This window comes from Mizuhopecten yessoensis, unplaced genomic scaffold (assembly GCF_002113885.1).
Source record: "Mizuhopecten yessoensis strain PY_sf001 unplaced genomic scaffold, ASM211388v2 scaffold2255, whole genome shotgun sequence".
Classification (NCBI taxonomy): domain Eukaryota; kingdom Metazoa; phylum Mollusca; class Bivalvia; order Pectinida; family Pectinidae; genus Mizuhopecten; species Mizuhopecten yessoensis.
In genome coordinates this window covers 611,162-628,179 of record NW_018404455.1, presented here as the reverse complement: position 1 = coordinate 628,179, position 17,018 = coordinate 611,162, and the positions used below count along the sequence as shown (strand labels likewise).

The following is a 17,018-nucleotide window of genomic DNA, read 5'->3' as shown; positions in this document are numbered from 1 at the left end:
ATTTAATTTATTTTCAAATACCTAGCTCCAATTTCTAAGAGTCTCTGCCAATAATTAATGTATATTTTCTTGCAGGTTTACAGACGCCACCGGTTTTTTCAAGACAAGAGGGACGAATTCGAGAAGCGACTGAAAATGGGAAAATAATATAAGGCAATATTTTGGTGAAAATACAGGTACGCTGCTATCGATCTGTGTATACTGGTGTACGGTGGCTGACATTTCCTGGACGTCTTTACGGAAGCTGGAGGGATGAGAAGGGATGGCGGTTTCGTATCGCTCTCGTCTTCTGTGGGGCGTTGTTTTGATTCTGTTCTACAAAATCTACCTGTTAAATTGCATTATAACATTCCACGGAAATGACACAGGTAAACTCTCGCGCTCTGCCGAGTCAGCAAATATCAAAGGAGATATTATTCTTGGGGGGTTGTTCCCTGTGCATCAGAAGGGAGACGATGGCGCCGAATGTGGCGCAATTAACCTACAGCGGGGAGTACAGCGCCTCGAGGCGATGCTTTTCACTGTCGATCGCATCAACTCAGACGAGGAAGTTCTTCCCGGAATTATACTGGGGGCCGAGGTTTTTGACACTTGTTCAAGAGGAACGTATGCCCTTGAAAGGTCACTCGAGTTCATACGAGCATCGTTCGCCAATCTGGATAGCGCTGATTTCAAGTGTGACGATGGTTCAATAGCAAAGGCGAATGCAACGCCACGTGCGATCGCGGGGGTCATAGGTGGCTCTTACAGCAGTGTGTCCATACAGGTCGCTAACCTTTTACGTTTATTCAAACTTCCTCAGATCAGTTATGCGTCAACTAGCGCGGACCTTAGTGATAAAAAGCGCTACGATTATTTCGTGAGGACAGTTCCGCCTGATGGCTTCCAGGCTAAGGCCATGGCAGACATTGTCCAGTTGTTTAACTGGACGTACGTGTCCACGGTGGCCTCAGAGGGCGATTATGGGCAATCTGGAATAGAATCTTTCCAAAACGAGGCTAGATCCAGGAATATATGTATTTCTATTTCAATTAAAATAATTTCAAATTCTAATCAAGATACGTTCGACACAGCTATAGAGGATTTAGATAGTAAGAAAAACGCCATGATTGTTGTGTTGTTTCTTCGCGTGGAAGACGCCCGTAATTTATTAATTGCAGCGAAGAGAAAACAACTCTATAATCGTTTTACTTGGATTGCGAGTGATGGTTGGGGCATGCAAGACAAACCAGTGTTAGGGAACGAGGACATGGCGGAGGGGGCAATGACTATAGAGCTCGATTCCACTTTAATGCCGGAATTCGATACTTATTTTTTGAAATTAAAACCAGGTACAAATAAAAGAAACCCATGGTTCAAGGAATACTGGGAAACGGTCCATGAGTGTAAGTTTCACGGAAAAAGTGACCTTCCCATCACGGATCAAGTGGTCAAGAATTGTACTGGTCAAGAGAAAAAACTCGAAGCTTACCAACAAGAGACTAAGGTCCAGTTTATATATAACGCTGTCTACGCTATGGCTCGCTCTCTGGACCGGATGCAGAGAGACGTGTGTCCAAGTACAACGAAACTCTGTGAAAATATGGAAAAAATCGACGGGGAGCGACTTCTTAAAGATTACATCCTCAATACATCATTTAGCGGTAAGTAACGCATGTGCAGCGCAATACATCAATCATTCAGTAGCAAATATGTCATAAAAACTTCATTCAGTGGAAACACACCCTTGTTTAGTCATCAGTGGTAGGAAAGATGTCATTCTATTGAAATAATTGCTATGCTGTAATATTATTTTATATAAAACTATCACGTTCGTTGTAAATAATTGACAGCGGAATGTCATGATGTAAGTATTGACCATACATTTCGAAAATATAGTGAACAACTGACATTACTATATCCGGCACCAAAATACTGAAACCACACTTGGACAATCCGTTTTTCAAAAAGGAACTTCATCAGCAGACTTGTTTCATATATGTTTATCGTCTGTTTTGCTGCCATGAACAGAGTAATATAAAGCCGGTGCGGTAGGTTGGTTTGACTACGCAATTGTTGGCTGGCAATAGTTATGTTCTTTCGAAAACAGTCGTCACATATGAAAAAAACGGTCCTAAATCTAAAAGATAAAAAAAAATGCGTCCCGTTTACTGCCAATCGCTTTATCTTCGGTCGATCCTGGACTTTAATCCTTGACAACAACGAGATTCACGTAATCAAAATGACCGCACATCACAACTACTGAGGTTATCAATGCATATTTACAAATGATTTTGGTGTAAATAAACGTTTTGTAAAATTGTGTTTTTACCAATATCTGAACTTAACTATGTAACTCGATCAGGATTTATTTATCCAGATTTTTTTTCTATTATCGTGTTTTATCTTTATACAAAAGAAGAGTGTCGTACAGGATGGTCCTGATAAGCCACCGTAGTTTAAGTATCGTACAGGATGGTCCTGATAAGCCACCGTAGTTTAAGTATCGTACAGGATGGTCCTGATAAGCCACCGTAGTTTAAGTATCGTATAGGATGGTCCTGATAAGCCACCGTAGTTTAAGTATCGTACAGGATGGTCCTGATAAGCCACCGTAGTTTCAGTTTCGTACAAGATGGTCCTGATAGGCCACCGTAGTTTAGATATCGTACAGGATTGTCCTGATAGGCCACCGTAGTTTAACTGTCGTGCGGATGATCCTGATAGGCCACCGTAGTTTTAGTGTTGTTTTGATGGTCCTGATAGGCCACCGTAGTTTAAGTATCGTACAGGATGGTCCTGATAGGCCACCGTAGTTTAACTGCCGTGCGGATGGTCCTGATAGGCCACCGTAGTTTTAGTGTCGTGCGGATGGTCCTGATAGGCCACCGTAGTTTAAGTATCGTACAGGATGGTCCTGATAGGCCACCGTAGTTTTAGTGTCGTGCGGATGGTCCTGATAGGTCACCGTAGTTTAATTGCCGTGCGGATGGTCCTGATAGGCCACCGTAGTTTAACTGCCGTGCGGATGGTCCTGATAGGCCACCGTAGTTTTAGTGTCGTGCGGATGGTCCTGATAGGCCACCGTAGTTTCACTGCATATACTATTATTTTAAGATTGTCATGTTAATAACATTTCATCAGTAATTTTAAGTTGTTTCAATAAGAAGAAAAAATAGTCAAACAGTCGTTGTCAGTGTAGAATTATTTTCAATATAACTGCCAAAGAACAAAACATGAATCATTTGGTTTGTATGTCCTGTAGACGTCGGCTGTTGTAAATTTGATCAAACTGATAGCATCAGTCCGAACCAATACAAGCTGAGTGAAGTATCTACCCCCGAGCACTCTGTCCTCGTGTTTCCTTTCAAATACAACATCACAATCGCTTTGTTAAAAGAGAATTATTTGATTTGGTTTATAACGTTATTGCAAGAAATTGGTAGCGGTTGCTTGTTTAAAGATAAATGATATCGTTGTATTTTCGCTTTGTGATTACTGACCATCTCTATTTGAAGCGCGCTGTTATTGATAAATGTCGAGGCTTGTATCCAGTCAAATTGATCAGAAGAAAAAATATCTTTGATGATTTCATGATTATACTATACTCGGCTGCTTCTTGATGTAATTTTCACATATATCAAAACCGCGTTTCCGCTTTAAATGCCCCATTAGAGATTATTTTAAAGGCATTTTTATAGAATTACATATCTACATAGCTTGTAGATTCACTCTATCCTCGAAGAACATTTCACATTGTACCCTAAAGAACCCGCAGTAATCAAACCAGACTAGGTAGACTGGAATCACACTATGGCAGGGCTCTGCTCTGCTCTGACGTAAATCTTCAGGACTCAATGCAATTGTTCACTTCGTTGCCTTCCGTAATAGGGAGTCTCTCCGAAATAAAATACAGGCGCCTGATAACCAGGGTTGTTGGATAAAGTAGGTAGATAGACTCTGATCAAGTTCGGCAGAATTTCACACTTGGACAGACCAGATAATGACTTCTAAGTTCGGCAAACAGCGTGGAAGAGCACGGTTAACGGAACAGCTTTCTTTAATTTGACACACAAATCTATCTTATACTACTGTAAGGAGTGGACTAGCGTGTGTGTGGGCAGATGGGGAGTGGGAACGAGGTTTATTGTGAATCAGTTTATCTTTAAAACGTATGTGAGTCGCTTCCATTTTCATGGTAAGCTTCCTTGTCTTCATCAGGTTAATGACGTCATCCATCAAAAATAAAGATTATTGACGTTGGAAGGTATAATGCAGCAGTTTGTCAGTAATTACGAGCAGTCATTTATTTTGTTATTTGCATTTCCCTAAAATATAAAAAAGGGGGTTCAAAAAATGTTGATGGAGAAGTTATGCTGTTTGTGTTGTCTCCCCTTTATGATCGTTTTCGTGTTGTCTCCCCTTTATGATCGTTTTTGTGTTGTCTTCCCTTTGTGATCGTTTTTGTGTGGTCTCCCCTTTATGATCGTTTTTGTGTCGTCTCCCCTTTATGATCGTGTTTGTGTTGTCTTCCCTTTGTGATCGTTTTTGTGTTGTCTCCCCCTTATAATAGTTTTTGTGTTGTCTCCCTTTATGATCGTGTTTGTGTTGTCTCCCCTTTATGATCGTTTTTGTGTTGTCTCCCCTCTATGATCGTTTCTATGTTGTCTACCCTTTATGATCGTTTTTGTGTTGTCTCCCCTTTATGATCGTTTTTGTGCTGTCTCCCCTCTATGATCGTGTCTATGTTGTCTACCCTTTATGATCGTTTTTGTGTTGTCTCCCCTTTATGATCGTTTTTGTGTTGTCTCCCCTTTATGATCGTTTTTGTGTTGTCTTCCCTTTATGATCGTTTTCGTGTTGTCTCCCCTTTATGATCGTTTTTGTGTTGTCTCCCCTTTATGATCTTTTTTTTTGTTGTCTCCCCTTTATGATCGTGTTTATGTTGTCTACCCTTTATGATCGTTTTTGTGTTGTCTCCCCTTTATGATCATTTTTGTGTTGTCTCCCTTTATGATCGTGTTTGTTTTGTCTCCCCTTTATGAACGTTTTTGTGTTGTCCCCCCGTTATAATCGTTTTTGTGTTGTCCCCCCGTTATAATCGTTTTTGTGTTGTCCCCCCGGTATGATCGTTTTTGTGTTCTCTCCCCTTTATGATCGTGTTTATGTTGTCTACCCTTTATTATCGTTTTTGTGTTTTCTCCCCTTTATGATCGTTCTGTGTTGTCCCCCCGGTATGATCGTTTTTGTGTTCTCTCCCCTTTATGATCGTGTTTGAGTTGTCTCCCCTTTATGGTCGTTTTTGTGTTGTCTCACCTTTATGATCGTTTTGTGTTGTCCCCCCGTTATGGTCGTTTTTGTGTTGGCTCCCCTTTATGATCGTGTTTGTGATGTCTCCCCTTTATGATAGTTTTTGTGTTGTCTCCTCCTTTATGATCGTTTTTGGGTTGTCTTACCTTTATGATCGTTTTTTGTTGTCTCCCCTTTTTGGTTGTTTTTGTGTTGTCTCCCATTTATGATCGTTTTTTTGTTGTCTTCCCTTTATGTTAGTTTTTGTGTTGTCTCCCCATTATGATCGTTTTTGTGTTTTCTCCCCTTTATGATCGATTTGTGTTGTCTCCCCTGTATGATCATTTTTGTGTTGTCTCCCTTTATGATCGTTTTGTGTTGTCCCCCCTTTATGATCGTTCTGTGTTGTCCCCCCGGTATGATCGTTTTTTTGTTGGTTCCCCTTTTTGATCGTGTTTATGTTGTCTACCCTTTATTATCGTTTTTGTGTTGTCTCCTCCTTTATGATCGTTTTTTTGTTGTCTCCCCTTTATGGTCGTTTTTGTGTTGGCTCCCCTTTATGTTAGTTTTTGTGTTGTCTCCCTTTATGATCGTGTTTGAGTTGTCTCCCCTTTATGTTCGTGTTTGTGTTGTCTCACCTTTATGATCGTTTTCGTGTTGTCTCCCCTTTGTGATCGTTTTTGTGTTGGTTCCCCCTTATGATCATTTTTGTGTTGTCTCCCCATTATGATCGTTTTTTTGTTGTCTTCCCTTTATGATCGCTTTTGTGTTGTCTCCCCTTTATGATCGTTTTTGTGTTGTCCCCCCATTATGATCGTTTTTGTGTTGGTTCCCCTTTATGATCGTGTTTGTGTTGTCTCCCCTTTATGATCGTTTTTTTGTTGTCTTCCCTTTATGATCGTTTTTGTGTTGTCTCTCCTTTATGTTAGTTTTTGTGTTGTCTCCCCTTTATGATCGTTTTGTGTTGTCTCCCCTTTATGATCGTTTTTGTGCTGTCTCCCCTTTATGATCGTTTTTGTGTTGTCTATCGTTTTTGTGTTGTCTTCCCTTTATGATCGTTTTCGTGTTGTCTCCCCTTTATGATCGGTTTTGTGTTGTCTTCCCTTTATGATCCTTTTTGTGTTGTCTCCCCCTTTATGATCGTTTTGTGTTGGCTCCCCTTTATGTTAGTTTTTGTGTTGTCTCCCCTTTATGATCGTTTTCGCGTTGTCTCCCCTTTATGATCGTTTTTGTGTTGTCTATCGTTTTTGTGTTGTCTTCCCTTTATGATCGTTTTTGTGTTGTCTCCCCCTTATGATCGTTTTTGTGTTGTCTTCCCTTTATGATCGCTTTTGTGTTGTCTCCCCTTTAAGTTATTTTTTTTTGTTGTCTCCCCTTTATGATCGTGTTTGTGTTGTCTCCCCTTTAGGATCGTTTTGTGTTGGCCCCCCGTTATGATCGTTTTTGTGTTGTCCCCCCTTTATGATCGTTTTTGTGTTGTCTCCCCCTTATGATCGTTTTTGTGTTGTCTTCCCTTTATGATCGCTTTTGTGTTGTCGCCCCTTTAAGTTATTTTTTTTTGTTGTCTCCCCTTTATGCCTTTATGATCGTTTTCGTGTTGTCTCCCCTTTATGATCGGTTTTGTGTTGTCTTCCCTTTATGATCCTTTTTGTGTTGTCTCCCCCTTTATGATCGTTTTGTGTTGGCTCCCCTTTATGTTAGTTTTTGTGTTGTCTCCCCTTTATGATCGTTTTTGTTTTGTCTCCCCTTTATGATCGTTTTTGTGTTGTCTATCGTTTTTGTGTTGTCTTCCCTTTATGATCGTTTTCGTGTTGTCTCCCCTTTATGATCGTTTTTGTGTTGGCTCCCCTTTATGATCGTTTTTGTGTTGTCTCCCCTCTATGATCGTTTCTATGTTGTCTACCCTTTATGATCGTTTTTGTGTTGTCTCCCCTTTATGAACGTTTTTGTGTTGTCTCCCCTTTATGATCGTTTTTGTTTTGTCTCCCCTTTATGATCGTTTTTGTGTTGTCTTCCCTTTATGATCGTTTTTGTGTTGTCTCCCCCTTTATGATCGTTTTGTGTTGTCTCCCCTTTATGATCGTTTTCGCGTTGTCTCCCCTTTATGATCGTTTTTGTGTTGTCTATCGTTTTTGTGTTGTCTTCCCTTTATGATCGTTTTCGTGTTGTCTCCCTCTTTATGATCGTTTTTGTGTTGTCTCCCCTTTATGAACGTTTTTGTGTTGTCTCCCCTTTATGATCGTTTTTGTTTTGTCTCCCTTTATGATCGTGTTTGTGTTGTCTCCCCTTTTTGATCGTTTTTGTGTTGTCTCCCCTTTATGATCATTTTTGTGTTGTCTTCCCTTTATGATCGTTTTTGTGTTGTCTCCCCTTTATGATCGTTTTAATACATGTTGCCGTCTTTTTATCCTATAGATAACAATTAGTGATCCCAGATCAGATATTTTCGCCGATATATGACATTAACATATAAAGCTGTTACAGCAAACGAAGACGTACCCCATGACGTCATTCGTATAAGTCATAAGCATAAAGAAACGCTTTTTTCACTAAACCAAGTGCTGACCTCATAATTCTGAACATTAATTTTATTTTACAATTTTCGCACTATATCAGCTTTTTTACCGACCGGTACTGGATGGTTTACATGCGTAATAAGGAATAGTCTTTTTTTTTTTTTTTTTTTTTTTTTTTTACGAAACTAGCACGGATCTCTTAGATCCTAGAATACTCGTTTGACATTTCCTCTTCCAGATCAACGTTTAGCCGGTCATAATAGGATTATCTTGAGGCGTAATTGGAAATGTCTTTTTAGTGATTTGTTTGGCAAACTATGTCCATCTTATACCCGTAGACCAGAATGAGTTATCTCAATGCTTTCTCATTTCAAAATCCATTTGACGCCAACTTTACATCACAGCCAACACTCACCATGGCTTAGTTGGACATGCGCAATGAGATGTGAGAGAATTGATCAGGATACGCTAAATCTGCTTGAAATCCAGAAATCGTATCAATCTTATTCAAGATATTGTACAACTTACCGCGATAAAAATGATTTATTTTTATAAAAACCTGAAGCGATTAGTTCGTATAACCTTCTGCAAATACTCTGTAGGAACATGTATATGTATATTATCTTGGATCGATTTCCGATTACCCCTTAATTCATCATGCACAGAATAATATTTAAAATCCTTAACTGCCGGAACATTATACACGATTAGCATTCACAGCTCAACTTCAAGATTAAACTAACTGTTTTTTGTCGTGATTGATTCTATTTATTTAAAAAGCAAAAGAGAAAATCTTAGTGTAATGCATATGGATTTAAAACAAGTGAAAATAACAAGGAAATGGGTTACCTCCCTTGCCAGTTGTACCGTTAGAAGATATTTGTATTAGCCAAGGGGGGTGGGGGCAGATTGTGTGTTACTTTGCAGTTTTATCTAATCTAGACTCGAATGTAAAGAACGACCAAATCACGTCAAGCCGAGATCATCAACATACTTGATGACGTCATAAAAGGTTAAGTATTTATGCAGATATTATGACGTCATGTACAATTATCTTCATACCGTAAAGTCAACAAACAGGCAAATCTATCGAGCAATTTAATGATGGGCTGTCACGGGTTTCTCAAACGTCGCAGATCACCAAAACTCCATCCTTACATGGAAAACGAAAAAATGAAAGATATAACAACACAAGTTCCCTTTGTAAAGAAGTATGTCCGCCTGGGGGTTGATCCACCACCACGTGGACTGAAGGTCACCTACCTCCACTGGAAACGGGACTGAAAAGGAGTTTGTTGGATCAGGGACAATTACCCAATTAACCCGTGTCCGCCACCACCACCTAAAACATCACTTCCGGCTGGAGCCAGGCCTTTGCTTCGCCCGCTACCACCACTTCCACCTTTCGCTGTTTCTGATTCCTCGAAAAATAGTTTTCCATCCAATCTGTTCGGTATCTCTCTTGACTTTAAATCCTTAGCTGTTAACGTTATCCAGGACATGCTTTCTAACGACACGTTATCGTAATACACAGATATCGTGACGGTGAGGTAACTCGGCTGGAATTCAATGACTAAACTAATTTTCCGGAAACGATTACTTAACCTTTTGACGACATTTACACTTACTCCCCAGGAATGGGAGTGTATGCAATGCTTGCCATGGGATCATGTCTTCACCAGATGCCATGAAAATTAAGAGATTGACACCGGGAACGAGTCGCGTAAGATAACGTAAAGGCGACAGAGGTCAAAATTAGACTCGCAAATACGGTTCTTCCCGAGATGCTACTTGCGACATAATCAGTGTTAATATTTATGTATTTTTATTTATTTTTTCCTCATAAATATCAACGTTGTAAAGTTGAAACTTCACTTATGGCAAAGGACAAATATACGCCAACCGTCCGATTTTCACGACCTCCAGTGATACCAGTACCGCGCATATACACTTGATTCTGTATCGAGTGATTAGAGATAAATCTTTATTTAAAAATATCGCTGTGTACCAGCTATCGTTAATGCGAAGGTAGCCCTTTAAAAAAAATCCAACTACTATTAAAAGACTGTGTGTTCAATTCTAAGTTCACATAGTGATGGATTTCGTATCCGACGTTCTTTTAAACAAGAGAAACGTCTCCATTGTAATAAGAGGAGATTGGTACACTGACTACCGTCCCGTTGTGCTTTCGGAACAGTTTTCGATTGTTGATTTATCTATATATCTATTTATTTTTTATCGTCGACTTAAATATCAAAAATCTAATACAGTTTTTAAATTTCAGACTTTTACACTATTCGACAAATATTTGAAATATCAAAAGCCTAAAATGTGTTTTAGATATTTGTGATTGTCTTTTTATATGTTTGTTCGTGGGTTTTTTAATAGCTCAACGAGGTTCTACTGTACACAAAGACCTAATTGTGCGGACAAACGAGGTTCCACACTACTTGTACACCCTTTAAAATGTCCAAACTAACAAGTTTCTACTCTTCACGCAAACAAAAGGGTCCGAACTAACGAGGTTCTATTGTACACACAAACCAAAGGGTCCGAACTAACGAGGTTCTATTGTACACACAAACCAAAGGGTCCAGACTAACGAGATTCTATTGTACACACAAACCAAAGGATCCGAACAAACGATGTTCTATTGTACACACAAACCAAAGGGTCCGACCAAAAGAGGTTCTATTGTACACACAAACGAAAGGGTCCGAACAAACGAGGTTCTATTGTACACACAAACCAAAGGGTCCGAACTAACGAGGTTCTACTGTAAAGAAACACCCAAATGTGCGGGAAACGTGGTTGTATTGTACACACAAAACAAAGCGTCCGGACTAACAAGGTTCTACTGTATATAGCGCACAATCCCAATAAGAAAGCTACAATAATGAAGAAACTGATTGACATGAAAATTGGTTTTGACGTCTGTAGAATAATTCTCACAATCGAGTGTCTATGGTTTGAGCCTCGTTTCCATTCCGTGATCTTTATTCACAGTAGGCGCGTGCTACACAAGGTCATCTACCAGTCTGTGTAATGTCATGCTTAATTTCACACGCAAAACCCTTTCTTTAAAATTGTTTTTCAATATGCTAGTCTGTCAGAGCGCTGTCCCGTTTTGTCTCGATTAGATAAAACAAATATTTTACTTAAAAATAGGTCTGCCATATCTGTATGATCAGTTATTCGGCAAAGTACCGTAATGTACAGGCTTTCCGAGGTTAATCATATATATTTACAGGCAAAGTTACATCATTAATACGTTGAACGATTTGCTTCCCGCTATAACAAAGTTACCAAGGAACGATCTAAATTGGTGCATGCATCATAATTAATTGCTGCTAGTTTGGAAATAAGTTTTCACAATTCTGACCTGCCCTAGACCACAGAAATGACTTCCGGTTAGTTTCAAACGAATTTAGCACATTTCTGGACCTTGGTTTGTTATTAAATGAATTTCTAGTTCCTAACTATGACTAAAATGGAGCTATGTGTTGTATCGGAATGATGCTGGATCAAGTGTAGCTTGTGTCAAACGGACAAAGTATGTTAAAGTAGGAATTATTTCCTGGTCAAACCATAGTTCAAATGTCGGTCGTAAGGTGTTTTCCAAAAATCTGTCTTAGCTAGTTAGACAAAACTTGTTGATATCAAATCTCGAACAAAATTCAAGAATATATATAATTTTCGGTTGGTGGAAGAACATCAAATAAATATACATGAGGTCGGCATATATGTATGACATTGTTGAGATTGTCCGTAGATGCTTAAAATGTTTACTTGATTTCTGCACGCTCATGAGACCTTTTTTTTTTATAAAACAAATACAACAACAACAACAACAAATAGCAATAAAGCAGCAAGTAATGTCTATCAATCGCTGAAACCGCTGGTTTATAATTACAGCCACTGGTCATTATTGGGCATACTGGTCAGTTTATAATTACCATAGCCTTTTGGGAAGTAATTGGTGAGGCTGACTGCACAAATTGGACATACATGTGGTGACCGCGCTAACACGTCACTGTCAAACGTCCCCCTAGCATTACCGCGATGAGGCAGTAATCCTGAGGTCCAAACCAGTTAATTTCAGACGTCCGCGCGGAGAAATAAGAACAAATCAAAATAACGAAGACAGAAACAGTAAAAGTCAATCGAAATCCTAATGAAAGCCCCGGCACACATTTGCGGCCGCCTTCCTAACCAATAATGTCCGGCTGCTAACACACTTCATAAGCCGGCGAATCTGTCACTTTTGACGACCTGATGGGTCTCAGATGGTTTTTGGCTATAAACATTTAACAAGTAGGAAATATCCTGCACGTCTGTATTCTGACGTCCACAACGAGACTGGCCCGGCCCTTTAATTAAGGAGACCGCCATTTTGTTTTATTTGCGACGGCAGTCAAATTACTGGAGAAAGGGTGTTATACGGCAAGTAATGCCATTCGTTTTCGGTTCGAGTCTCTCACGTCAGCTGTCAACCCAGCCCGCCAATATTGGGACTGCCTAGATCGATATATCACAGTGTCTCAGCATCACCGATCAGCTTCCCCAGCCAGGAACGAGCGCTGGAGAAGAAATTTGCGCTTGGGTAATGTCTTTTTGTGACGTAACATCCAAACGTTCACCTTGGGCATAAGGAATAAATGTTGTTTGTTATTATCTCAAGGTAAAATGTCTTACTACTTCGTGTATTGTCCCTGTTCAATTTAGATTACGTCTACACGTAAACCGGAAGTACCAGATTGGGTTAAGCATATACGATAACAGGGGCTGTTAAAACCTTAGATCCCCCGGTATGATCCCCAGATTGCACAAAAAATATCATAAAAGGTCCATGCAATACTTTATATGATATTAGGTTTTATAAAGTCTACGGGGACAGGTTAAAGTATAAGGGAAATTCTGAATGACCCGAAACGTTCATAATAACGTCAAATACAAGCCTATGAAAATTGAGAACTTCTTCTATGACCCTGTGTTTTACAACAGAGACATCCATGGTCTGATTAAGACATGAAACTCTCAGTTGTACAACAGAGACATCCATGGTCTGATTAAGACTGGGAACTCTCAGTTGTACAAAAAAGTCACATATGGGCTTATCAAGGATGATAACCGTTGACTTGGTTGGATTGATAGCAACGGCGGATAAAAAGACAGCCTGAGCAACGCTTGGCAACAACAACATGGATTTCAAATCCGAAATGCATCCATTGTATTTGAGTTGAACGTTTGGAAAAGATCATTACCGAGCTGCAAAGAAGTCGAAGAAACGCATTGTTTGTTGGCTTGAATTAATCCCTTTACAACTGCTGAGGTGTCCTCAGAGAGGTCATCGTTGAATTCGATCTCATTTGGCGGGATTAATTGTGAGTTGAGATCGGATATAATAATCAGGGCTTACATTCCTGGAAATTGTGTTGTTTTTATTTTGTCAATAACAACCTCCCGTTATACATGTCAAATAGTGTTTGTGGAATAAAAATCACGGCTTTAAAATCCTTTCAATTAATGACGTCATCGATTTCTAGTCGTTGTCACGCAGACTTGACAGACTGGGTATGCTTTTCCATGTTAGCGAAACCTGTTTGGCCCAATAACGACCATATTAAACTTTCTAAGTTGCCAAATTACGAGAAAATAAAATGAGTATAAACTGGTGTTAAAATGCTGCGGCTTCACAAAATATCTTAATTGATGAGTTCAGATGATCAAGAAGTAAATTTAAGACGATTTAATTGCAAATTCAACATTTATAGCATTTTTTCTAGAAAAGGCAGAAATCAACAACTACATTTATTTTAAGCAACAGTTTAATTTTATTTCTCTCGTCGGCTTGTACTCAAGGTCGGATGTATTGAAGTAGGATTTGTCGGCTGTCATTGACCTTTGTATCGAACACTTTACGACACATGATCGCCGTATTCCCAGTAATCCCCACGAATATCCACTCCACCTTACTAAAGCCGTCAGTTCAAAGTCTGATTTAAAACTTTAATTGGATTTTTTTATTGAGATATTGCTTCAGAATACAAGTTAAGCATGCATCTATTGTGATATTATTAGTGTGATTTGGTAGAGGTATGCCGACTGCCGTACACTTTTTATAGTTTTATTTCCGTAGACAGAATTCCTTCCTTGGAAATTTACAAATCTGGCCGCTGTCGATCCCGGCATTCAATTTCCTACCATGATAATTAGGAACTATTACCTTCTGAAGAACAATTAATAATCTATATATACATATTTTAAATCCGGAATTTTTGTGTTGCAAAGACTTGAATATCAAACAAACACCCAAATAACAGTACATGTAGCTAGCTTTGAATGTCCTTTACCCGAACAATACATGTCACCTTTTTCCGGAATCAGGTAGTTTGTATATCCAGACAGACTATGACCTTTTACAATGATAAATTTGAGAAACACAAAAAACTACGACCTTTTAACCTTTAGACTTACACTAGATTTAACGGTTTTACCCTGAAGAAACTTTTAATTCATTCGTCTAGTTACAAAACGTCTTTCCTACTTGTCTTGTTTCCATGCTTCCCAAACTAAACAACATCAACATTTCTGTTTTATACTTTTTGGAATTTTGAGATATTTTATTTCGTTTCAGAAACGATATAAAAAAAACGAAAGAAATGAAAAACTAAAAAAAAAAAGAAAAAAAGTAAGAAAAAAACCAAAGTGTGTCCAGAAAATATAAATATGAATCGGAAATGGTCATTTCTATATTAAGTACAGTAGGCATAGACAATGAAATCAACACTATTACATGTTGTCAAGGTAACCAGACATTCTACATCCGGGGATCTGTTTATAATGTAGAGATTCGAGGGCCACTTCCACCCAAAATTCAATTACGATCGCGGTCATGATGTCATTAGCAAGGACATTTGCAGGAAATCTAGAATTTCGGAGAATGGAAAAATGGTAATAGAATCAAAGTCCACAGGCGGCATTAGATGTATTAGTATCAATTTTAATCAAAATGACGAGTTTTCTTGTTTCTGTTTCCTGGATGCTCTGACCAATCAGAGCATGGGAACGGATGATGGGGTCAAATGAATTAGGAGGGAGCTGGGTCTTGCAAGGTTTTTCTCAGAGGTTCGGGTTTTTATTTACTAAGTAAATATGCATGTAACACATTGATTCTAACCTAAATAAAATTATTAGCACGGGCCTTTTATGAAGATTTTGTTCTTATTTTCATTTATTAAACACTTATTAAAAGTACTTTTATGCACACGATCTTCGCTTATTACACTAGGTTTGTCTAGGAGGAACAGTTTCGTTAAGAAGAACACTGGGCCGGCACACAGAAGCCAATTTGTGGGTAAAGTAGCGACATATGCTTCCTTCTAACCGTCCACTTCACAATAATCTTAGTCCGGTCTGTCACTCTATTCAATATCAATAATTTCATTTTGGTTGGAACATAATTGAATCGCTCTGACGTGGGGTGTGTTTATCAAATACAATCTGATGATTGCCTCGTCTGTACATGGCCATCTAGGACGGATTGTGAACGCGAGGTTTTCATTACAAATCTTCAAACCCAGCGAGAGTTCGGTACAATGGACGCGCATTTTGACGTGTGTTTTGTCAAACCAACGTGTTCTCGACTCTCAAATCGTTATCGAAACCTCATACAGGGTTTGGACCTCTCAAACGCCTAACAAAGTTAGCAATGTAGCCTTCCCAATGATATCATTTAATTTCTGGATTGATCAAGAAGTTTCTGTGGAAAGTCTGTAATGAATTACTCCAGCGCCTGGTCCTCACCAGGTTGTCTGTAAAACGGGGAAGTCGCCAGGCCGATTTGATATTGAATGAAACCGGAAGTAGATGGCGCTATTATACCTACAGATAAACCTTGTTATACTGCTAACGTTTTCTCCAGTTTAGTTTTGGCATTGTAAAGTTATGGAAGTATATTCATAGTGGCTTAAATAGAATATTGGGACATTGATAACAAAGGTACAATATTAATATTAAACTATGTTCAGCTTAGATATATTTTACAATTTGTTTACAAAAATCACGTACTACATAGAGTTTTCTGGAGTGTCACTCCTAGTCATCACACAAATATAACTTCTACTTCTAAATGGTACTGATCAACTTCAACAATTTGAAGATAAAATGTCAGACGAGGAGTGAAACATGGAAAGAGATTGTTTTTAAAAGATACGAGATGGTCTAATTTGCGTTTGGAAAGTGACGGTAGAGGGCTGATTTGAATAATTCCGTTGTGGGGCTCGAAATAATGTCAGGTGAGAGTTTATTCCACTCGAGTATAGTTCGAGGGAAGAATTATGCCTTTCTGGTCTGGGTTTTTTAGTGGGGAATTTAATACGAAAACTGGTGGTTTGTTCGGGATTTTCTGACTAGGGATTAATCTGTCTGATTTTACGATAGCTACTTTCTGGTTTACAATGTTATGAAGCATGGTCAGACGAGCATCTCTACGTCTATCTGCTAAAGGGCGCAGCTTTAGGTCGACCAACATTTCTGACACACTGGAGGTACGATGGTTGTACCTGTGCTTATTGAGCACATAGCGCGCTGCCCTTTGCTGGACCATTTCCATTTTGTCAATATGTGTTTGGGTGTGAGGGTCCCATACTGTACAGGCATACTCAAGTGATGGTCGAACTAATGATTTGTATGCCTGTACTTTGGCTGATGTTGAGCCAATTTTAAGATTTCGTCTTAAAAAGCCTAGCGTAGAATTTGCTTTTGGGCAGATAGTATTTATATGTGAATCCCATTTAAGGTTAGATGATAGTGTTTCACCCAGATACTTGGCCTGACTAAGATGTTCCAGTATGTGTCCATGTAATGTATAATTATGGACTATTGGAGTTTTGTTTTTAGTTACCGACAACACATTGCATTTGTTTTGGTGGAAGATCATTTTCCATGTATTTCCCCAGAGCGCTAGTTTGTCAAGATCTTTTTGAAGTGTTTCAGCCTCACTGTTTGGCTTGATAACTAGATATGCAATAGTGTCGTCTGCAAATAAACGGATGGAGCATTTAGTTTATGGTTTAGGAGAGAATGACTTACCTTGTCGAAAGCCTTAGCAAAGTCCATTATGAGGATATCTGTTTGGCGTCCCTCATCAAGATTCTTTGAGATGTCATCCACAAATTCAAGAAGTTCAACTATCATGACCCATGCCGATTCCCATAACATATTGTATCCATT

At 39.0% G+C, this 17,018-nt stretch overlaps 1 protein-coding gene across 1 annotated transcript in view; it reads left to right on the top strand.

Annotated features, from left to right (window-relative positions):
- Positions 1 to 262: 262 nt before the first annotated feature.
- Positions 263 to 17,018, top strand: part of LOC110445379 (metabotropic glutamate receptor 3-like) — a 41,890-nt gene continuing 25,134 nt past the window's right edge. Inside the window, exon 1 of the mRNA XM_021489954.1 lies at positions 263 to 1,643. Within this exon, the coding sequence (XP_021345629.1) occupies positions 263 to 1,643 (1,381 nt within the window). The remainder of the gene's footprint in view (positions 1,644 to 17,018) is intronic.